The 25,198-nt window shown below is 42.8% G+C and overlaps 1 protein-coding gene across 1 annotated transcript in view; it reads left to right on the plus strand.

The window, feature by feature from the left end:
- RPS6KA2 (ribosomal protein S6 kinase A2) overlaps positions 1–25,198 on the plus strand; it is a 178,964-nt gene that overhangs the window by 78,928 nt on the left and 74,838 nt on the right. The window contains exons 9-13 of the mRNA XM_083176465.1: positions 1,012–1,082; positions 1,583–1,671; positions 3,207–3,271; positions 13,381–13,483; positions 23,707–23,831. Of these exons, the coding sequence (XP_083032591.1) occupies positions 1,012–1,082; positions 1,583–1,671; positions 3,207–3,271; positions 13,381–13,483; positions 23,707–23,831 (453 nt within the window). The remainder of the gene's footprint in view (positions 1–1,011; positions 1,083–1,582; positions 1,672–3,206; positions 3,272–13,380; positions 13,484–23,706; positions 23,832–25,198) is intronic.

Below are 25,198 nucleotides of genomic sequence, written 5' to 3' on the forward strand. Positions count from 1 at the left end.
GATAGTGGGGGTATGAAAAGGTCGGAGGACGCATACCGCCGCCCCTCACGGGCTCGCTGCGCTCGCCACGCTTCGGCTTCACGTTTATAGTGGGGGGGGGGTGGCGTGGGGTTGCATTTAACAATGTAAGTACCCATTAGGGTGCTTTTACAATGTTTCATCGCATAGGGGGCAAAAATCGCGTTGCATCGCATGCCATCGGGTGCATGGCATGCGATGTGATAACAACATTGCGCGATGTACATTGGGGGCGCCGCTATAATACACAAGTACCACAATGGTTATTGGGGGCTCACAATTTTTTTATCTCATGCATCTCATGGATCTCATGGATCTCATGCATCTTATGTATGCATAAGATCCATGAGATTAAAAAATCGGGTCCATCGCGTTGATTGTATGCCTTAAGTACCTTAAACTTAAGGCATACAATCAATGAGACGGGCGCCCAGCTAGGAAAGCAGTATTGTACTAACTTGGAGAGCCATTTTAGGTAGTTGGGATTCTAGTTTATAACAGATAGGCAGTAAGCTCATCCGGGTCATTACACTGCAGGAGATAATATATAGGTTGAACTTGATGGACTAAAGTTGAACTTGATGGACTAAAGTATTTTTCAATCTCAACTGCTATGTAACTATACATACAATATAAAACAATATATTCACACAGACAGTAAACAGGGGGGGGGGGTTAGGATAAAGTAGTAAGATTTAAAACCAGTAACAGATAATTTCAGTAGAAATCAGTGGCTGAGTGCTCTGGGAGAGAATGCCAGAAAGGAAGCTTCAGAGTCACTTGCCTTGCGTAGGAGTGCAAGGATAGTGCTGTACAACATGAGAACTAAGAGGTTGAAGGGCCCTACCCGTGAGAGCTTAGAGTATATGCACTGAGGTGAATTGTGGTGAAACTGATCGTACTGAGACACTGCCTAGTTTTATGTTCATGTCTATATATAATAGGTTTACATTGTTTAATACATTGGTTGTTTTCACACTCTGCTTTATCTAGTTTGAAATGCTGACCGGAACCCTACCTTTTCACGGAAAAGATAGAAAAGACACTATGTCACTTATTTTAAAGTAAGTAGAAGTCCCAATAGCTAAATACATGGAATATAACTGTAGTCTGAGATCCAGACATCTCCTTTAGGCCATTTATTGAAAAGTGTACAAAGCAAATATTCCAAGGGTGCAAGGACATATATACAGTATATATTCTGATATTACCTGTCCTTGAGGAAAATAAAGGAGCCTTTGCTATCAGAATCAATTATCTATAATCTATCGGCTGTTCAAGCTACGCTGAAATTACGACAAAACATGTTCTATTTTACTATTAAAAAAAGAAGTAATAGAAACCAGCATATGGAAGGTTACTAAAAATTAATGTGTAATATTATTGCAATATACTTTATTATTAGTTATAAAAAGACAACACTGATACTTTAATTCTTTATTGTACTTACTGTACTGTAAGATGAAGCACTAATATAAGGTGAGTGTGTGTGTGTGTGTGTGTGTGTGTGTGTGTGTGTGTTTGAAATCATTCGTAATGATGACTTTATGTACTAACATTTCAGAGCCAAGCTTGGAATGCCTCAGTTTTTAAGCTGTGAAGCCCAATGTCTTCTCCGTTCTCTTTTCAAGAGGAATCCCATTAACAGACTGGGTTTGTATATTTATAGCTGCAGTAAGCATACAAGGGCTGAGCCAAATAAAATATAATCAGGATACTTACATTGGTTTAGCAAGAATATTAGTACAATACATGTTAAACCCAATCTACTTCTAATATTTTCTTAAGGCACAATCAGTAATCACCCTCATGTGAACAAAGGACCTTATTCTGGTTCACATGCAGCAATGCGTTTGGTGCCGCCTACCGCTCGTACATCCGCCATCCTTCCTACTTTGAATATTTATGGGACCATACAGCCATTGGAAGCTGGCAGATTGGGCAAAATCTGCATACAATGTTCTTTATGTATAACTTAGAAATCCAGCAAAATTTAAGTATCTTGAATGAATTCGTGAAGTGATCAATGTGATCCTTATTTAAAGAAAAGTACATTGGACTGATTTTAAGTAAAACATATACAAAGCCTGGACTATTAGCCTTTTTTAAATAAAAGAATACTCGGTACTTGTTTCCTAGCACGGCGCCCATCTCGCTGATTGTATGCCTTAAGTTTAAGGCACTTGAGGCATACAATCAACGCGATGGACCCGATTTTGTGTCAATCACCAGATAATTTGCTGGTGAAAGACAAAATCGGGTTGATCGCGTCCATCGCGGCCCCTAATAAGGGGCCGCGATGCGACCGACGCGATCAACCCGATTTTCCTATACGGAACAATGTTAATTTTTTTTTTTTAAAGTGAAAATCGTGTTGATCGCGTTGGTCATGGCCCATTGTAATGGGCCGCGATGCGATCAACGCGAACAACCCGATTTTACATAGTGACAATGTGAAATGGGCCAATATGCCCCATTTCACATCGAATAAGGTTACAAATTATGTTTAATGCCCCCCCCATTGTTAACGCCACCCCACTATTGACGCCAACCCGAAGCCCTCCGACCTTTTCATACCCCTGCTGTCCACGTCGGCGTGGAGTTGATTTTATATAGTGTGGGGAGCGCAGTGAGCCACCGAGCCCGAAGTGTGGCGAGCGGACGCGGATACCTGTGAAGCCTGCGAGGGGACGCGGATACCTGTGAAGGTATCCGCGCCCCCTCGCGGGGCTCGATGCGCTCGCCACACTTCGGGCTCGGTGGCTCGCTGCACTCGCCACACTATATAAAGTCAACTCGTGGATAGTAGGGGTATGAAAAGGTCGGAGGACGCGTACCGTCGCCGCTCGCCACGCTTCGGGTTGGCGTCAATAGTGGGGTGGCGTTAACAATAAGGGGGGGTGGAATTTCAAACATGAGAGGGGTTTAGTATTAAAATGGGGGGTTTGGGGGCTTTTTACATTGAAATCAATGTAAAATCGGGTCTCAGGGACCTTTTTACATTGATTCCAATGTAAAAATCGTGTCGATCGCATCGCATGCGATTTGGTTGGCATGCGATGCGCTCGACCCGATTTTTCCGACCCGATGCATACAATCAAAATCGGTGGCGCCGTACTAGGAAACAAGTACCGAATACACCAATCCATCCTTACTGTAATATGCACCATAATATACTTTTTCAACAGGTGCGGGACTTGATGGAGTTGAAGAAATAAAGCGCCATTCTTTTTTTCTAACAGTAGACTGGAATGTAAGTATACCATGGGACTGTTCTCTGAAGAATTTTCAGCTACACAGGTGCCTGCAGTGCCGTCCATTTTCTCGCTTTTGACTTTTGCATGACAGAAGCCACAGTATAAAATATCCCATTTGTACCTCTCTCTCTCTCTGCACATTCTGCCTGCTACAATACCATCTACACTCTAAGCCCTACTACACTATCTGCATTGCTTTGGTTAACCTTGTATGAATTTATTCTTACAGTATATGTGACTTGTATTTTGTATGATCAGTAGCTGTAAGGAGGATACATAACAAAATGCCAGTGGCAGAGCAGTACATAGTGAAAAGTAAATATACAACCAGTCTTGTACCGTTATCTCGGAAATGATTCCTGTATGCAGTCATATTGGATGACACAATTTAACCATACATGTCAAGCGGGAAGTCAAACCGCAGAAACTATGCAGTTTGTTGTGCTGGTTCCAGAGAGGAGACCTGCCAGAAATTCTCAGAAGGCACGGCGTGACATGAAGTGTTAATACTGCAGTCGGGGAAAATGCAGGCGTGCCATGCTGGTTTAAGGGAGTGTTTGTGATGCCAGCTTCAGCCCAGAAATGCCTGCTTTTCATCACCTACATGGCACCTGCGATGACTTGTGCCCTAGGTAAATATTATTGCATGTGAGCCTGTTACGAAGGATTTTGGATATATTCGCTTGCGTGCGAATGGTACCTGTACACATCCATTCACACAGCAAGCACATTCATTCGCAAAGTGGGATTTCACTGGAGTAGGGTGGCGGCTTAACTGATCATTAGCTGATGCGAATTTGCAGCCATGCCATCAGGTTTGAATCAGGCCCATGGTGCCTTATGCCGTCGTACCATTGCATTGTGCAGTATGTATGCACTGTGGGACATGTAGGGCCGTCAGTGCTCTTTTGTCTTCCTCTTTGAGCTGTGCACCAAAGGTCAGTATATTTACTAAATATAAGTGCAGGTAGGATGTAGGGAAGTATGTGGGAATGCCTGATTGGCATGTGAAGAGCATGTGCATAGCTCTCAGTGGCATTTGGGGTACTGTCACATTTTGGTGGTCCCTATATGAGTGTGGGGTATATTGGGTGGTATTATTGGAATGTGAATAGCATGTGTGGGAAGTCTGAAATGCATCTGAGTGGCATGTGGGAGGTCTAATGCTGGGTACACACCAGGACGATTTGGGCTCAATTTGCTCCAATTTCGACGAGTCTAACAACCAATTGTATGTAAAAAGAACAGAATTGTGCGTGTTTTCAATGTGATTCCGATTTGATGCACATCCTCGCCAGTTGAAGGGTCACTTTGGAGATTCTACGTGCTGCACTAAAAATCCCTCAATCCGACTCTGATCGTGTGTTTTTGGACGTAAAACCCATTGTGCGACCACACCTATTTGAGTGGCCTTTCCCCACCGCCATGTTTTTCAGCATCATGCACAGTGCTGGTGCAGCAGTGGGACTCTTCTCAATTCTGGATCCCATCCCAATCCAGTTGGAACCTGGTATGTTATTTGTCCACCAATGCTCTCCTATGCCCTTGATGCCCAATGAATCCACTGATATAAAATTATATACTGATATTATTCTATGTAACCACTGTTTGCTATGTAATCTATATTTCCTACCACATGCACACGCACACTGATTCTAGGGGTAATTGTTTTGGGAGCTAATTACCTACAATGTACATTTTTGGAGTGTGGGAGGAAACTGGAGTACCCGGAATTAACCGGGTATATAACGTTACCCACGCAAGCACGGGAAGAATGGTGGGAATCGAACCCATGGCTGCAGTGCTGTGAGGCAGTAATGCTAACCATTGCACAGTCTGTGCATTGTCCCCCATTGTTATGTGACAGACATAACTGTGAGTTAAACTTGAGTTATGTAATAAGAATTTATGAATAGCTTAAAATGTAAAAACTGAACTAACTAAACTACATGAACAGACCTAAATAAATTAAAAAATTAACTGACCAAACTATATAGCTCAACATTAAAATATTTTCTTAGTAAATTTACAAACATTAAAGCAGTGTTTTCCTTTTTTACAGTCAAAATATCTATTGCAGCTGCTAAGGAGCATAAGTTTTTAGAGGGTTTAATTGATAAGTATAGAGTTTATGATTGTCTTCGGTGCACAGTCAAAAGACTACAGCAACAAATTGAAAAGGGCCAAAGCCCTTGAAGACTTGGCAGAACATAGCCTTCCATTTCATCCAGAGGCCAACCCAGATTGGGAGCGTAAAATAATCCAATTTAAGCACAGTCTTCATAAAGGAGCATAAGAAGATTGAGGGTTCAAAGAGATCAGGTGCCATGGCCGACCAATTGTATGAGACTTCCCTCTGGTATTGCGATCTCCTTAAGTTCACCCTGAGTCAGGAGTCACAGAGGACTGGAGTCATCCTAATGGTGGAGAGCGAGGCAGGTGACATGGTAGCGAATGTAGATGAAAGTTCACAGACAGTGTCGGTAAGTAGAGACACAATATGTTAAAATGTGCTTGGCCAATGTTCAAGTTTGTTGCCTATCGAATGGATTTCTCTTGCCAATCGATAGCCCCCACTCTATTAAAATAGGCCATGTATTGGTCCCTGACCTGTTTGGCCCATGTAGTCCCCCTATACTGTTGTGCAGAAGTTTCCAAGGAGGATATCTGCACTATTTCCTCTTGCAGATCTGGGTAGATGACCTAGTCTATTTTGTCCACCCTCAGGTTGATGGCAGTGTGGAATATGCAAATGTGGTTAGCCAGGATTCCAAACGGATTCCAAAATCATTTTGTCATGGCATATGACTTCAGTATGTGCTCATGCAGGATGAATTCCTTGTCCACCACAAATGCAAAATTTAGCCCATGTTTTGTTTCTTGGACACATGGCAAGTTAAGGGTATTAGATGTAAGTTTCTGGTAGAGTTTTGTATCCTTTAAATTGCCACCATCCGAAGCACACCCATTCCTGCCGACATCCAGGAAGATTAACTTGTAGTTCACATTAACCACTGCCATCAGGACAACACTAAAATAGTCCTTATAATTGTAGTAGTAGGATCACTGTTGACAGGCTGGGCTATACAGACATGTTTGCCATCAATGGCTCTTCCACAATTCGGGAAACTCCAATGCTGGTCAAAGTCCTTTGCAATGGCTTTCCACTCTTTAACACTGGTAGGGAACTGAGATCAAAATGTAAATAAATTTGATTAGTAACTTTTTTTTTTACAGCAACACAGTGCCAAGACAGACCAACCTCTGACCCCAGACCTCTCTCTATTATTGGAGACTCTGGGCCCATCAAGTGACCCTTGCAATACACCCACCCCAACACCCACTGTGTCACAACACCACTTTAAAAAAACTGTGCCACAAGGGCAAGAAAAGTGATGCACCAGAGGACAATTTTCTGATGTGGGCAGAGCAGGTGGTAAGAAAGCCAACTGACCGATATGATGCATTTGCAACCTATTTGGCAGATGGTTTATGCCAGCTGACTTCAAACCAGCAAATGGCATTTGAGCAAATAAGCTGTGAGCTCGTTTCCAGGATGTTTGGGGTGCCTTAAATTTGACAGCCAAATAGTTGTGCTTTGTCATTTACCCAAAACACCAGGGGCTACTCCCCCAACCCCCTTACCAGTCCCTTCCTCACCCATCCGAGTGACCTCCTCACAACCGCCTCAATCATCCAGCTACAGCCACCTGTATATGTCATTACTGGAGGGAGACCAGGAGTCTCCACTTTTTGAAGTCCTTTAACCAAGTATTGCACAATCTTTCCTTTCCCAATATTTATGGAGCACCATGACAGACTGCGTCTCTGGCACAGATATGTAAAGGCCTATGCCCACGTGGCGCATGGCACACATCAATGGGGCCAGGCCCATTGCAGTGCACCTTGCACTACATGTGCCTGAGCGTTTGAATATCTGAATCCAAAGCATCCTTTGTCACACCGTACCATACCTATTGGGTTAAAACTGTTAAAACTGGATGATACTAAATATTGACATAGTTTGATCTATTTTTGCACCAGTTCTATATTTTAAAGACAAACAAAAAAACATTTAAAGTGTGTCCAAGGTACAAGTATTAATAAAACAGTTTTTGTATTTACAAAGAGTGTGAGGTGTATTTTTCCTTACCTTGCAATACTGGTACTGCAGCACCTTCACAATGGCTTTCCAGGTCTCCAGGATGATGAGGCCCAAAGCTTCTGGGGAGAGGAGGGAACCAAATTTCAGGTCAGCCAGAGACTGCCCTGTCACCAGAAACCTCAGGGTCACCATCTTGCTTATCGATGTAGGAGGGCGCCAGGCGCACCAATTCCTGGAAGGAGGCATCATCCAATCGCAGGAAGGTGCGGTAGTCATCAGAGCAGTGGCATGTGAGAACAAGTCTGACGACTCAGTAGCCACTGCTTCGTCCAGCATGATCTTGCTCTCCTCCGCTGGGCCCTCTAACGCCTTAGCTTCATTACAGCTTAGTACAGCAGATAATCTTGCTGTTAACGACCCATCATTACAGATTCCATAATGGACACAGTAACTGTAGGGTTAAAACACACTGTAATGGCAGCCAAAACAAAGCAGTGCAAAATAGTTCTGTGCAGCGTTCAGCAGGTATAAACCAAGCCTCACTATTCACAAAGTAGAAATGCACATGTCTAAAAGTGCTGCTGCTATTTATATCCCCTCAGCTAGTTCTGCCCATTATTTAAATTCCAAAGGCCAATCTACAAGATGGTCGCGTGATGTACTTTGCAAACACACGCAGCACCAGATCCAACTGTCTAACAACAATTGCGATCGGATGGAGATTTTTCACACAAATACACTGTTTTTTGCAAATCGTGAGCCAGGGACTGTCCAGGAGCTCCTGGGAAGTTCAAGGGAAATCATTTCATGATTGTAGCACGATCATGGTCGTTCTGGTGTGTACCATACATAAGTCACAAGGGGAAGGTATATGCATAGCTTTTGGTGGCATTTAAAGTGGTGTCACACTTGGGGGTTCCTGTGGAGGACTCGGTGGTATGAGCCTGGGACATGTTGTGTGGTCTTTATGGCATGTGGGGTGGTCATGTGAGGGCATGTAAATATATCTGAAGGGCTAATGAGTGGAATACCTTGAAGTTTAAATCGCAATTAAGAGGTTATATTTTATAACGAGTATTGTGCTCCTATTTTGTTTTTATGGTCAGATGTTTGTCAGTTTAGCCAATACTAGTACTTGGCAATGATGAAGTAGACAGAGGTTTTATAAAGAGATGTTTGACCTCTTAAACACATTTTTAAACAGTGTCTACAGATAAGGAAACAATTCTGGGAAATGTTTAGTTTTCATTCATGGAAACTATGAAATATTTTATTTAATACATATTGAAGATACATCTAAATAAGGCTAAGATAATTATTCTGACACTGATGATAATACCCACATATTCTAAGGCCAGAGTGATGTGTTCCCTGCCGACATGTTGTGCCACCTATACACACTGCACAGTGCAGTGGAGCACAACCGAATATGGAATTCTGCATTTAGAAACATTGCATTGTTAATATTTTCTGATTGGTCTGCAACACAGCCAACCAGAAGATATTGTTTTAGACCCACAGGAGCACTCAATCACCAGTACACACTGAACGATTCAGGTGATTTCTTATTCCAATGTCGTTCAGGTGTGTACCTGGCCTAAGTGACTTAGGCAATCCTTTGACTGAGGATCAATATTGTATGTCTGGTGTCAATATCAATAGTAGGGAGAATTTGATGGTTATGCTGTATGCTTGCTTTTGTTGGACTGAAAATGATGTGCAGCTGGCACTGTCTTGTCTAAGTTGTTCTCATACAATATTTATTGAGGGTATACAGTTTATATTTTTAGCTGGAAGTCAGTTATTAAGTAGTGCACAGAAAGCATACAGCTAAACAAGACCCATGTGACTGAGAGAATGCTGACCAGATTCTTCTAAATTATTTACAAGACTTTTACCTTTAAATTCCTATTCATAATTTATTTAGTAATCCAAGTCTTTGTTACTCCCATGACATGCCAGTGGTTTACATCAAACATTGTACACGTTATGAAAATGTTTTCTTTTTAAATCTCCCATTTTATGTAGCAGCACAATGGATGTAATGATTGTGTTGGGAGAAGTGTAGTTTCTATAGCAATACATTTAACACTTCTGTGTTAGATGATGACCTTCCCACGCCTACATTATCTGTTGTTATACCTTAATGCATGCTACAAATATGTAGCTTCTTCTACAAGATTATATATATATATATATATATATATATATATATATATATATAATATGTTGGTTGCTATGGGCAACATTCCATCTTCAATTTACCCCTAAGTGTATTCGGAAATGTGAATATTTATGCATCTATGCGACCACATCCATATACTTGCAAAAATGGCCATCATCATCAGCAAACATTTGTCCAAGCCCTATCATTGGTGGAAGAGATCCGCCTGGAGACACCTCTGTGTAGCTCTATATTTGGTCTACTCATCCACAACACGCCCATGACACACTTATTCTACAATAAACAACTGAATTGCCCCCACTATGTACCACTAGAAGTAATCCTATACAGAAGAATAACATGCATAGTATACCCTTACTTTCTATAAACAGAGCATTCTTCTGGGATAAAATACAAATACATAATTGATCAATGTGACCCCAAAAATTCATTGTAAAAATAAAAAAGGTTTCAATTACACAGATAGCAAATTAGTGTGTTTTTAATGATATTTACAAAGTTCAAAGTCACAGTGAATTACATAATTACATTATAATTACAGCATTAGCTATAAATCACAGTATACTACTTACAGCAGTGGTTCCCAAACTGTGCGCCTAGGCTCCCTGGGGTGCCTTGGAGCACTTGCAGGTTTGTCTCAGGTTGGTGGTCCAGAATCAGTTCAAGTTATTTACGGCCATGAAATAGGCAAAATCAGTGTTTGTGGCTTCCAATTAAGAATATGTGGGTAAACAGAAGTGAATCATGTTTCTCACCACATAAGTGTGGTGAGAAACATGATTCACCAAAACATGTAAATCACAACTAATTTAATATTTTTCCTGAAATTAGTAACCAACTTTTGGCCTAGGGTGCTGTAAAAAAATTCTGATACTTTAGGGTGCCATGATTCAAAAAGTTTAGGAACCACTGACTTACAGTATACACCACAATATAACAAAGTAAGTAGGAAAGTAATTAACAGGGTGCACTGGGACTCAAACAGTTTTTATTAAAAGTTCTTCACTTTATTGTAGAGATGAGTGGCAGGCACTTTTTCGGGTTTTGGTTTTGGATCTGGATCTCCCTTCGTGTTTTGGATCTGGATTGGTTTTGGCAAAACCACCCTTGCGGGTTTTGGTTTTGGATCTGGATTTTTTTGGAAAAATGCTAAAAATTGCTAAAATAACAGATTTTGGGCCTTCTTTTTTGCCCCTAGAGTATTATTGAGCTCAACAGCATTAATTTCCACTTATTTCTAGTCAATTTTGATCACTTCATATAGTCCATCACACTGGACACTGGATATAGTCCGTCACACTGGGCACTGGATATAGTCTGTCACACTGGACACTAGATATATGCCATCACACTGGACACAACCCATTACACTGGACCCAGTCCCTGGACAATGGACACAGCCCCTGGACAATGGACACAGCCCCTGGACACTGGACACAGCCCCTGGACACTGGACACAGCCCCTGGACCCTGGACACAGCCCCTGGACCCTGGACACAGCCCCTGGACACAGCCCCTGGACAGTGGACACAGCCCCTGGACAGTGGACACAGCCCCTGGACAGTGGACACAGCCCCTGGACAATGGACACAGCCCCTGGACAATGGACACAGCCCCTGGACAATGGACACCGTTCCTGGACACTGGACACAGCCCCTGTACACTGGACACAGCCCCTGTACACTGGACACAGCCCCTGTACACTGGACACAGACCCTGACACACTGGACACAGCCTCTTGTATTATGGACACTGCAGCCCCTGTACACTGAGTGTACAGTCAGCAGCACTGCAGCCCCTGCGTCAACCCTCATCATAGCAGTCATCATTTTGGTGCTCCTAGCAGCAATATTTTAAATAGAAACAGTGCACACATTCGGTGCGCAGCCCAAACAGGGGTGTGTTCTTGCTGGGAAGGGGCATGGCCACACAATAGTACCCCCAATTCAAATTATGCCACACAGTAGTGCAACTTTATTCACATTATATCATGTGATGGTGTCCCTTATTCATGTTACATCACACAGTAGTACCACTTTACCTTATGTACATTACTCCTCACATTATACCCTTAGAAAAAAATCCTGAGAAAATATTGTATTTTAAGCACCTCCATGGCCACACTGCAACCCAGCACAAAGCAGTGTGTGCTGGGCAGAGGAGAAGAGCTGCAGCTGCTGCTGTCACTTAAGGGGAGGGGGCCCAGGGCCCCCACTGGGCCCATCCATCAGACTTTGGCCTGGGTAATTTGTACCCCCTACCCCTTTCTCTCGGCACCCCTGATAATACCACACAGTAATGCCCATTACACATAACACACATTATTAATGTCCTTATAACCATAATGCACCTTACACATTATGCCAACCTTTATTAATGCCCTTCATACACATAATGACACCAATAATGCCCCTTACACATATGTTGCACATTATTAATGCCCTTATACACATGACACACATAATGCCCATTACACATATGTTGCACATTATTAATGCCTTTATACACGACACACATAATGCCTGTTACACATATATTGCAAATTATTAATGCATTTATACATGACACACATAATGCCCCTTACACATATGCCGAACACTATTGCACAACCAACTCACCCACAGACAGCACTCGCACAGCCGCTAACACTGTGACCTATGCCTCTACTTGGATACAGATGTTTCCTCATACATCTTGCCTCAATAGGCCATGCAGCTCCTGGCCAGTTCTGCTAACGTTGGGTGCCTTTTTTGCTGAAAATTAGTCTTATTTGCATTATTATGTGACCAGGACACACAAGGAGCTTCCGATGATTAAAATGATATGTGGCATAAATATATTTTCTATGTGCGACTGTGGCTGTACCTGCATACAGAATGCTATTACAGTAATTTCCATGAATACACTATTTCATATGCAGATACAGCCTCCCTCACACACAGAATATAGGCACGCTGCATTCCAAATGCCCTAGGCAATTGCCTAGTTTGCCTATGCCTAAGGCCGGCTCTGCACCTAGTTTACAACAAAATACAAAATCAGTCACTAAATAAATCACAGCACAGGGCACAGGGCATGGGGCACAGAGCACGGAGCACAGATCCCAACCACCCTCTTCCCTCTCCTATAATGGAGTGAAAATGGCGGGGCGCGCGTGCGTCTTATATAGAATCCAGATCCCGCGAGAATTTGAAGTGAAGTTTGCCTCGTTTTCGGTCCGGAATTCAGGCGGGAACTCCCGAGCCGACTCGGATCACCATATTCGATGGCGTGTTGCTCACCCAGGGCGGTGGGCACAGCGATGATGAAATTTTAAAAAATATATAATTAACTATTGGGTTCTGCTGTGGAACCATGAGTCCCAGCAAGCCTCCCCCTGCATAGTGGGACTTTAAGAACCACAAGTCCCAGCATGTGGGGCATTAATGAACTAATAGCCAAATAAAAAGATACACACACAGTAGAATAGTATATCTTTATTTTAAACACACACACACACACAGTGATACTTACCTACAGTATCTTGACCGGAAACATATGCCTCTTCTCCAGTAGAATCCTATTTTGGGCACTTTATACTTACAAGGTCCTATGTGATGGATCAGACCTCTTCTTTCCAATGCAGCATCCCTGTACATGGGGGGGGGGAAATAGCACCGATACCAGCACGAACGTTATGATTATTAACATGTTTGCAGTCAACCGAATATATCAATACGATGTGTCACATATTTTAAATTAAGATCTTGATTCATGAGTATAAAATTATTTGTTCTTTTATTAATATTTAACAGAAATCACCCCTTAATTCACAGAAATTATACAGAAAAGAAGTTAAGCCTCCTTTTAAGCCAGCAGTGGGGCGGCCTGATGACACTTTCCACTTTGACCCAGAGTTCACATCAAGGACACCGATTGGTTAGTATTGATTCAGTTGTTTACTTGCACGTTCTTCCATAGTGGATAAACATTATTACTTACCTGCAGTGAAAATACTGCAGGTTAGAAAGAATGTTTATCTCACAGGGGCAAGATGTACTAAACCTTGAAAAGTGATAAAATGGAGATCGATAATCCACCAACCAATCATCTCCTATCTGTCATTTTCAGTGTCAGATTCTCCAAGCTTCAAAAGTGATAAAATTGAGAGTGATAAACAGCCAGCCAATCAGCTCCTACCTGTAATGTCACAGACTGTGTTTGAAAAATGTGAGATAGGAGCTGATTGGTTGGTTGGTTATCACTCTCCATTTTATCACTTTTGAAGCTTAGAGAATCTGGCCCACAGCATGTGACATGACAGATAGGAGCTGAATGGCTGGTGGTTTATCAATCTCCATTTTATCACTTTTCAAGCTTAGTACATCTGCCCCTGAGGGTGGAATTTATCAACCTTGTGAGGTACATCCTGCCACTTACTATGCCAATGTACTAACATATGCAATTAGTATCGCAATGGACAGCTCTCTGCTATGGTCAATAGTTCCTTAAACTCAGAAGACTATGATCTGTAGGACACGGCAGGTGCTGCAGTGCCAGATTAAGCCTTCGGGGGGCCCAGGGCACTTTAGACAGGGGGGCCCCCTAGCACTTGTCATTACTGGCCGCAAACTGCATGGGAGAATATTACACTGTCAAAACACAGAGTAAAGGCAGAATAAACTTGGATATATATATATATCTCATATCTCTCTTCTCTGCCTGCTGTGCTGATGGCTAACCTTTATGTCTTGACAAAGGCCCCTTGAGGGTTGAAACGTCGACTTTTTGTTTGAGTGATACTTTGCATTAAAATTGCTGACTGAAGCTAAACTGGTGAGTGCCCCTGCTTTTTATTAAGCATCCTGGATATATATATATATATATATATATATATATATATATATATCTATATATATATATCTATATATATATATATATATATATATAGATAAATAGACAATAGCAGCGGCACTCAGGACTTATTCCAATGAACAAACGACTCGTAGCCAAGGACAAGTGACGTTTCAGCCCTTCAGGGCTTTTATCAAAAACAGCTTACACAAATAAACAAGGTGAGCTTACCTCTATTTATGGTGCAGCACCAGTGCTGAAGGCAGGGACCGCGGTCACACGTGTACGCCGAGGGCGCCGTGATGGTGACGTCACTGTCGTTTGCGTCGTTGCCAGAGCAACGCGTGTGTTCATGAAGAAAAAACATTAAAGTTTTGTTGACACTGAGAAAAAAAAGTGAAGATATGTGCTTTTAAATGAATGTGAATGTAAACCGCTGTCACTGCCTGCAACCAAGGTGAGACCACACTGTAACACAACAGCAAATATATGTGAGAAAACAACAATCAAATAAGTAACAGCGGAAAGAATTTCATAAAATGGTAATGATATATAGAAAAAAATTTTTTTAAAAAGACAAAAAACAATGTATACCAGAGCTGAAAAAATATATGTAAAAGAAAAAAGGAAGACATTATTTGAGAGCCTCATGCATAGCAAAAAATGATCACTGTTGTAAGCATGGATCTTTACTCAATTCTATGAATACATAACTGCAATTTAACTTATGCTTATTAATGCTATTGATATCTCAATGCCCAGGATATATTGCTTATTATACATTATCATAAATGATTGATGATGAAGGCCACTCATAGGGCCGATGTTAGGTGGCTTAGCCTTGTAGCGATACTACGCTACCATGATCTGATGAAGAATTTTTTTTTAAAAATATTGAACACCAAATAACCAGTATTGCATTAGCTTGAGCTATATATAGGAGTCGACATAGAAACTGGCGACTCTATTGATCTTAACTATCACAAGAACCAATGGAGACCCAATTGTTCATTGAGGCCTCTCGGGGCCATTGTGCCCAGTTTGTGGATCCAGCGGGTTTCAAGCTGTAACAGCTTTCTCCCCCTGTCTCCACCTCTGGCCAAAGGAGGAACATGATCCAAGATCATATATTTAACTGATGATATCGGGTGTCTAGCTTTTGCATAATGTCGGGCCAGTGGTTGGTCACTGGTACCCTTCACAATGGCCGCCCGAATGGCGGAGCGGTGTTGAGACATCCGCTCCTTGAATTGTCTCTCAGTTTTGCCTATATAGGCCATGGAACAGGGGCAGAAAATGATGTATACCATGAATTTAGTTGTGCACGTTAGGAAGTGTTTTAAGGGGAATTTTCTCCCTGTAAAGGGGTGGGTGACATGTGTGCCCGTTTGCATGAAACTGCATGTAGTGCAGTTTGGGCATTTAAAACACCCTTTCTTTGCTTTACCTAAAAAGGTGGTAGTTGAAGTTTTACCCATGTTGGTAATGTCCGTTTTGACCAAATGGTCCCGGAGACTTTTCCCTTTCCTAAAGGCTGGCATCAATGCTTTGTTGCCCAGATTAAGGTCTGGATCAGACCTGACTATCGGCCAAAATTTTTTTACTTTTTTAATCTTGTCATGGGACCTATTGGTGAATAAGTTCACCCATACGAACTTATCCAATTTTTTATGATCTTTAGTGGACCCTAGCAGTTCCTCTCTAGTTTTAAGTAGGGCCTTCTGCTGCTGTTGCATAAGGTCATTAAAGTTATATCCTCGGTCCATGAATTTATTTGTCAAAATGGACAGTTCCTGTAGCGCCTCTTCTCTCTCGCTCACGATCCTAAGAATTCTGAGATATTGGCTATATGGTAATGCAGCCTTACTGTGAGTGGGATGTGCGCTACTGGCCAGAACAAAATTGTTCCGGTCAGTGGGTTTTCTGTAAAGGCCTGTCTTGATGAAATTGTTGACAATGGTAATTTGAACGTCTAAAAAATTGATACTAGTCGGTTCGATAGTATAAGTAAATTTAACCGGACTATCTGTTGAATTATGTGTATCAATGATCATCTTGATTTCGGACTCAGTCCCAAGCCAGAATACCAGGACGTCATCTATATAGCGGAAATATCGCAAAATCTTTTCCGCTATAGAGACGTCACTAAAGAACAAGTCTTTTTCTACTTCATACATGAAGGCGTTGGCTAGCGATGGGGCCACATTCGACCCCATCGCCACCCCCTTCGTCTGTAAATAATGCGCACCATCGCAGTAAAAATAATTTTTACTCAGAACCACCTCCAAAAGTTCCATAAAGAAACTAAGATCAGGACCTGTATATTTGCTGTTATTAGTAAGAAGACGGCGAACCGCTTCCAGGCCTGCCTGGTGGGGGATGCATGTATAAAGATTACAAACATCTATCGTCACCAGAAGACAATTGGGGGGAATTTGGCCCAATGCTGTAAGGGCTTGTAACAGCGAGGTCGTATCTTTCAAAAAAGTAGACATAGATTGAATCACAGGTTGTAAAAACCCATCCAGGTAGACCGATATTGGCTGGAATAAAGATCCTCGAGCCGAAATAATCGGCCTACCTGGTGGTTTAGTTGCATGTTTGTGCACTTTCGGGATGGTGTAGAGGATAGGTTTGATTGGAAACTCTACAGTGAGGTACTCTTTACAAGTCTCTGTAATATATCCCTCGTGAACTCCTGTGTGAAGAATGGAATCAATCTGTTTTTTAAAAACCTGCGTCGGGTCATTCTGGAGTTTGGTATAGGTCAAAGAGTCCGATAATTGACGTTGTATTTCTATCCGATAGTCTGTAAGGTTCTGGACAACAATCGAACCGCCCTTATCCGATTGTCTGATGACAATATCATCATAAGTGGCTAGATTTTTAAGAGCTTTGTGTTCTTCCAATGTCATGTTCCACTTAGTAATGGGCTTGTGAATAAAGTTGGTCTGTGGTGCTGGATCAGTGAGGCGTGCGAAGGTCTTCAGTGAGGCATTGATGCTGGGGGGATCAAACAGGCTTTTGGGTTTAAATTTCGCCAGATGTGGTGGAATGGACTGGTCAGCCATGTTGGTGGGGGGGCTGGATTTAAAATGTTCACTCAGTCTAGCCACTTATGATGATATTGTCATCAGACAATCGGATAAGGGCGGTTCGATTGTTGTCCAGAACCTGACAGACTATCGGATAGAAATACAACGTCAATTATCGGACTCTTTGACCTATACCAAACTCCAGAATGACCCGACGCAGGTTTTTAAAAAACAGATTGATTCCATTCTTCACACAGGAGTTCACGAGGGATATATTACAGAGACTTGTAAAGAGTACCTCACTGTAGAGTTTCCAATCAAACCTATCCTCTACACCATCCCGAAAGTGCACAAACATGCAACTAAACCACCAGGTAGGCCGATTATTTCGGCTCGAGGATCTTTATTCCAGCCAATATCGGTCTACCTGGATGGGTTTTTACAACCTGTGATTCAATCTATGTCTACTTTTTTGAAAGATACGACCTCGCTGTTACAAGCCCTTACAGCATTGGGCCAAATTCCCCCCAATTGTCTTCTGGTGACGATAGATGTTTGTAATCTTTATACATGCATCCCCCACCAGGCAGGCCTGGAAGCGGTTCGCCGTCTTCTTACTAATAACAGCAAATATACAGGTCCTGATCTTAGTTTCTTTATGGAACTTTTGGAGGTGGTTCTGAGTAAAAATTATTTTTACTGCGATGGTGCGCATTATTTACAGACGAAGGGGGTGGCGATGGGGTCGAATGTGGCCCCATCGCTAGCCAACGCCTTCATGTATGAAGTAGAAAAAGACTTGTTCTTTAGTGACGTCTCTATAGCGGAAAAGATTTTGCGATATTTCCGCTATATAGATGACGTCCTGGTATTCTGGCTTGGGACTGAGTCCGAAATCAAGATGATCATTGATACACATAATTCAACAGATAGTCCGGTTAAATTTACTTATACTATCGAACCGACTAGTATCAATTTTTTAGACGTTCAAATTACCATTGTCAACAATTTCATCAAGACAGGCCTTTACAGAAAACCCACTGACCGGAACAATTTTGTTCTGGCCAGTAGCGCACATCCCACTCACAGTAAGGCTGCATTACCATATAGCCAATATCTCAGAATTCTTAGGATCGTGAGCGAGAGAGAAGAGGCGCTACAGGAACTGTCCATTTTGACAAATAAATTCATGGACCGAGGATATAACTTTAATGACCTTATGCAACAGCAGCAGAAGGCCCTACTTAAAACTAGAGAGGAACTGCTAGGGTCCACTAAAGATCATAAAAAATTGGATAAGTTCGTATGGGTGAACTTATTCACCAATAGGTCCCATGACAAGATTAAAAAAGTAAAAAAATTTTGGCCGATAGTCAGGTCTGATCCAGACCTTAATCTGGGCAACAAAGCATTGATGCCAGCCTTTAGGAAAGGGAAAAGTCTCCGGGACCATTTGGTCAAAACGGACATTACCAACATGGGTAAAACTTCAACTACCACCTTTTTAGGTAAAGCAAAGAAAGGGTGTTTTAAATGCCCAAACTGCACTACATGCAGTTTCATGCAAACGGGCACACATGTCACCCACCCCTTTACAGGGAGAAAATTCCCCTTAAAACACTTCCTAACGTGCACAACTAAATTCGTGGTATACATCATTTTCTGCCCCTGTTCCATGGCCTATATAGGCAAAACTGAGAGACAATTCAAGGAGCGGATGTCTCAACACCGCTCCGCCATTCGGGCGGCCATTGTGAAGGGTACCAGTGACCAACCACTGGCCCGACATTATGCAAAAGCTAGACACCCGATATCATCAGTTAAATATATGATCTTGGATCATGTTCCTCCTTTGGCCAGAGGTGGAGACAGGGGGAGAAAGCTGTTACAGCTTGAAACCCGCTGGATCCACAAACTGGGCACAATGGCCCCGAGAGGCCTCAATGAACAATTGGGTCTCCATTGGTTCTTGTGATAGTTAAGATCAATAGAGTCGCCAGTTTCTATGTCGACTCCTATATATAGCTCAAGCTAATGCAATACTGGTTATTTGGTGTTCAATATTTTTAAAAAAAATTTCTTCATCAGATCATGGTAGCGTAGTATCGCTACAAGGCTAAGCCACCTAACATCGGCCCTATGAGTGGCCTTCATCATCAATCATTTATGATAATGTATAATAAGCAATATATCCTGGGCATTGAGATATCAATAGCATTAATAAGCATAAGTTAAATTGCAGTTATGTATTCATAGAATTGAGTAAAGATCCATGCTTACAACAGTGATCATTTTTTGCTATGCATGAGGCTCTCAAATAATGTCTTCCTTTTTTCTTTTACATATATTTTTTCAGCTCTGGTATACATTGTTTTTTGTCTTTTTAAAAAAAATTTTTTCTATATATCATTACCATTTTATGAAATTCTTTCCGCTGTTACTTATTTGATTGTTGTTTTCTCACATATATTTGCTGTTGTGTTACAGTGTGGTCTCACCTTGGTTGCAGGCAGTGACAGCGGTTTACATTCACATTCATTTAAAAGCACATATCTTCACTTTTTTTTCTCAGTGTCAACAAAACTTTAATGTTTTTTCTTCATGAACACACGTGTTGCTCTGGCAACGACGCAAACGACAGTGACGTCACCATCACGGCGCCCTCGGCGTACACGTGTGACCGCGGTCCCTGCCTTCAGCACTGGTGCTGCACCATAAATAGAGGTAAGCTCACCTTGTTTATTTGTGTAAGCTGTTTTTGATAAAAGCCCTGAAGGGCTGAAACGTCACTTGTCCTTGGCTACGAGTCGTTTGTTCATTGGAATAAGTCCTGAGTGCCGCTGCTATTGTCTATTTGTTTATGGGTTCCTGCTCCGGCGCCATCCCCGCTGAAGGCACCAGGCCCTAAGAGTTTGTTCCTGATTGGAGTGCCAGCCGATCCCACTATATATATATAGATATATATATATATATATAGATACAGAAGTACCAACACACTCGCCATTCATAGGAATGGGGTGCAAACAGCACCCACATCCCAGGGTGGGGTGCGGTGGCCTGTGACCACACACTAGTAAATACAAAAACAGGGGGCCCAGCACTCACTACAACAAACTAACTCACCTTAACATTCAAATAATCAATAAATAAATAATGGGGTTTTAGTTCATGAATTGATCAATGCATTTAAGCTTGCAGCCCATCGCCAAGGGACCCCATTTCACTGCAAGTCCTACACTAACTGGTTTTCTTGGGAACCTGGCACCTGCTTACACATCATAGCTAAAATGAACATGTGTTTTTTCTCTGGGTTAATGCTCAACTGCCAAGTAACATGGCTTTTATAAGGTGAGACAATCCCAAGCACAGCACCTGAATTAGTGTTAAAGGGGCAGCTGTCACAGGTTTCAGGTAAATGAGCTTATCAAGGGTGCATGAGAAAGCTATGATCACAGTAACAGAGGTTAATTAAAAATCAACCCAAATATATAAATACAGAAGTACCAACACACTGTGTTTGTATTTACTAGTGTGTGGTCACAGGCCACCGCACCCCACCCTGGGATGTGGGTGCTGTTTGCACCCCATTCCTAGGAATGGCGAGTGTGTTGGTACTTCTGTATCTATATATTTGGGTTGATTTTTAATTAACCTCTGTTACTGTGATCATAGCTTTCTCATGCACCCTAGATAAGCTCATTTACCTGAAACCTGTGACAGCTGCCCCTTTAATACTAATTCAGGTGCTGTGTTTGGGATTGTCTCACATACCCAGGGCTATTTTTCAGCAGACTCCAGCAGGAACTGAGGCCCTTATTCTAGTTCACTCTTTCTGACAAAATATTTCGGTACTCTTTACCTAGAACGGCGCCCATGATTTTGATCTTAGGCATCGCAAGGTAAAAAATCGCGTCGGTCGCATCGCATGCGACAAAAAAATCGCATGCGATGCGACCGACGCAATTACTGCGATTTTACATAGGGAACAATGTTAAATGGCCCAATTGACCCGATTTTACATAGGGAACAATGTTAAATGGCCCACAGACCCCAAATAGCCACCCTGAAGTGTGAAATGGCCCCCCAATTGTTAACGCCACCCCACGATCAACGTCAACCCGAAGCGTGGCGAGCGCAGCGAGCCCGCGAGGGGCGGCGGTACGCATCCTCCGACCTTTTCATACCCCCATTATCCACGTCGGTGTGGAGCTGAGAATAGAAAGTGTGGCGAGCGCAGCGAGCCACCGAGCCCGAAGCGTGGCAAGCGCAGCGAGCCCCGCGAGGGGACGCGGATACCTTCACAGGTATCCGCGTCCCCTCGCGGGCTTCACAGGTATCCGCGTCTCCTTACGGGCTTCACAGGTATCCGCTGCGCTCGCCACACTTTCTATTCTCAACTCCACGCCGACGTGGATAGTGGGGGTATGAAAAGGTCGGAGGACGCGTACCGCCGCCGCTCGCCACGCTTCGGGTTGACGTTGATCGTGGGGTGGCGTTAACAATTGGGGGGGCCATTTCACACTTCAGGGTGGCTATTTGTGGTCTGTGGGCCATTTAACATTGTTCCCTATGTAAAATCGGGTCAATTGGGCCATTTAACATTGTTCCCTATGTAAAATCGCGGTAATCGCGTCGGCCGCATCGCATGCGATTTTTTGGCCGCATGCGATGCGACTGATGCGATTTACAATTTAACATGCATTCCTATGTAAAATCGCGGGCATCGCATCGGTCGCATCGCATGCCATTATAATGGCATGCGATGTACATGCGATGCCCGCGATGGGCGCCGTTCTAGGTAAAGAGTACCAATATTGCTTAGATGGACAAAACCATGTGCACTGCAGGTGAGGCAGGTGTTACTTGTGCAGAGATAATTAGATTTGGTGGGGTTTTACACCTGCCTCACCTGCAGTGCACATGGTTTTGTCCATCTAAGAAATATTTTGTCAGAAAGAGTGACCTAGAATAAGGGCCTCAGTTCCTGCTGGAGCCTGCTGAAAAATAGCCCTGTACATACCACATGAAAAGCCTGTGTTTGTCCCTCTGCACCTTACTCTGTAGGACTGTAGGGCCCTTATTCTGAATCGTGCGGTACGGCCCGCGTGCGGCCGTACCGCCGATGTTTTCAGTCTGCACATGCGCAGAGGTCAATCTGCGCATGTGCAGCCCAATTCGCCGCAGACGTAGTTCGTCCGCCGCAAAGGGGGCGTATAGGGGCGTGAGGGGCTTCATACCCTCATTTCCCTATGCATACGCCCCGCGTTTCATGGGCGTTCCCATGCAAACGCGGGGCGTATGCATGCTAATGAGGGTATGACGCCAGTGATGGGGGCGGAAAGCTGACGTCGCCGGATGTCAGCTCTCAGCCCCCATACAAGCTATCACACGGACGATTGTCCGTGTGGTCTCAGCTTGCGGGACCTGGTGGGGTGTGCGGCCCTGCCTTCGATGGTCGCCGACCATCTAATGCAGGGGGCAGCTCCCACCATGGTGGAGGCGTACGCCCCACCATTTTCTTGCGGATCGCCAGCCGATCGCGCACGATTCAGAATAAGGGCCTTGGAGACCTCACAGTCCCAGTGCTGCCTCTGATTAAAACTCTCCCATATCTAGGCTGCTGCTGCTGCTGTTCTCGATGGGCCTGAGAAGCATGTAATAAGCTCCACCAATCAGAGCTCAGCACAAACCTCTCAGCCTCTGCCCTCTTGTGCAAAGTGTCATGGGACTTAGCAGGGGCGGATTTAGGGATGAGGGTGCCCCTAGGCACAACAATAATGTTTACTAAGTAGGGCAGTTTATAGGGGCAGTATCTGTATGTCCTATCAATTTACACTCTATTTAAGATGGAATATAGTACAGTACAGTGGATATTTTGCAGTTATTGGTACATTTCGGGCTGACAGTACTATCACAGGCATCCAAGTGCCGCCCCCAAACATGTGCCGCCCCTAGGCACGTGCCTCACGTGCCTAATGGGAAATTCGGCTCTGGGACTTAGTCAACTTCCAGTAATGCACTGCACACTTATGCAGTCAGTATGCCTTGGCACCCCATGCTCAGCACCATTAATCATTGTCACATTGGCAGATAGGTGAAGCTGCAGCACTACCCCACTTTTTTTTTACACCATGATGGGCTGCTAGAGAACCTGGGGCCACTTTGCTTGAGTTTGCCCCCCAGGCTAATAATTGCCAACCGGCCCGATGGATGTTCACTTTGTCATGATCTATATTCTAACCTTTGTAGAACCTTTTTAAATTGTATTTACAGATTCTCCAGGAAATCCTCCAAGTGCAAATACACGTAATCTATTCAGAGGATTCAGCTTCATAGCTTCTAATCTGGAATATACTCAACATGATGTATGCAATTATTCAGTCAATCCAATAGTGCAGGTACTGTATGTTAATATATTTCAGACCAATTCTGAACATTCCAAATGATCTGTGTAAAGACATCACTAGTGATTGTAACTGCACTGTGAGTGCATACTGTCTCGGAACCCTAGTATTAACAAATTAATGAATTCTTGCTGGCAACCTGACTGTAATAAGGCTAAAGCAGGGAACACACTTAAACGATGATGTTTATATACTACACATAATAGCCTCCGAGTTTGTCAGACATTTTTTAAAATGGGCAGTCATTTTACAAGGCACGGTTTTGCTTTGTAAAGGACTGCCCCTTTTAACACTTTGAGTGCCAATGCTGTTTTGAGAAACCCTCAAAATATCCATTAAAAATGCCAGCCCCGCTCACAGCAACTGTCCTTTTTTGGGTGCAATATATAACTATACTTCAATTTATTGACTTGGCTGTATTTGTATATATACTAAATGAATAGTCAATTCTGGCATATTTTAGCGGATATTTTGAGGATCGATCACAGCAAAATTGACACTCAAAGGGTTAAAAAACAGCTGCCAAACTCAGAGGCTATTGCATTTGACCCCATATATTGCATTGCCATACACTTTGCTAGAACCTCTGTACAATGATGCCATATATCATTACATACTTCATGTCAAAATACGGCATCTTCTATGGATTCATTCAATTGAGCCAGCAGCACATCCGATGGGATTATGCAATGAAAGATAGCAGTGAACATCAGACTGGGGTATACACACTATACAGTACATGATTGCACAATACTGTATATCATATAGTGTGTAACCAGATTTAGTAGTGAAATCAGAAGAAATGAACCAAGTGAATGTGAAGGTTATTAACACTCAAAGCCATACAATCCACTTAACCATTCACATTGTGTGAAATGCCATATCCAAATGACTTAAACACTATAGCAAATACCACTCATCTCCAGATACATTGATTCTTACATTACATTTGGATCTTGGTCCATTATGAGCAGGAAGTGTTATTTACTTGTTTAATTAATGTTCATAGGGCTTGATACAGCTTTGTTAGCAAAGTTAAAAAACATGCAAATTTGCTAAATCATTTTGCATTGTAGGTGGGGATATGTAATGCACAAAGAGAGAGCGAGAGAGAGAGAGAGAGAGAGAGAGAGAGAGAGATAAGGTGGCCATACATCTACGATTGTCAGATTGGGCTGGTGGAACAAAAACCTGGTAATATCTGAATGGCAGTTTGGCAGTTTTCCAGCATTTTAAAGCAAATGGTCAACTGTCATTTACTCTCAACCGTTACCAGGATTTTGTTCCAACCAGCCCAATCTGACAATCGATCTGTAGATGTATGGCTGGCATTAGATTTGGGTGAGGTGTATACAAACGGA

The sequence above is a fragment of the Crinia signifera genome, chromosome 3, assembly GCF_055691185.1.
Source record: "Crinia signifera chromosome 3, ASM5569118v1, whole genome shotgun sequence".
NCBI classification, from domain to species: Eukaryota; Metazoa; Chordata; class Amphibia; order Anura; family Myobatrachidae; genus Crinia; species Crinia signifera.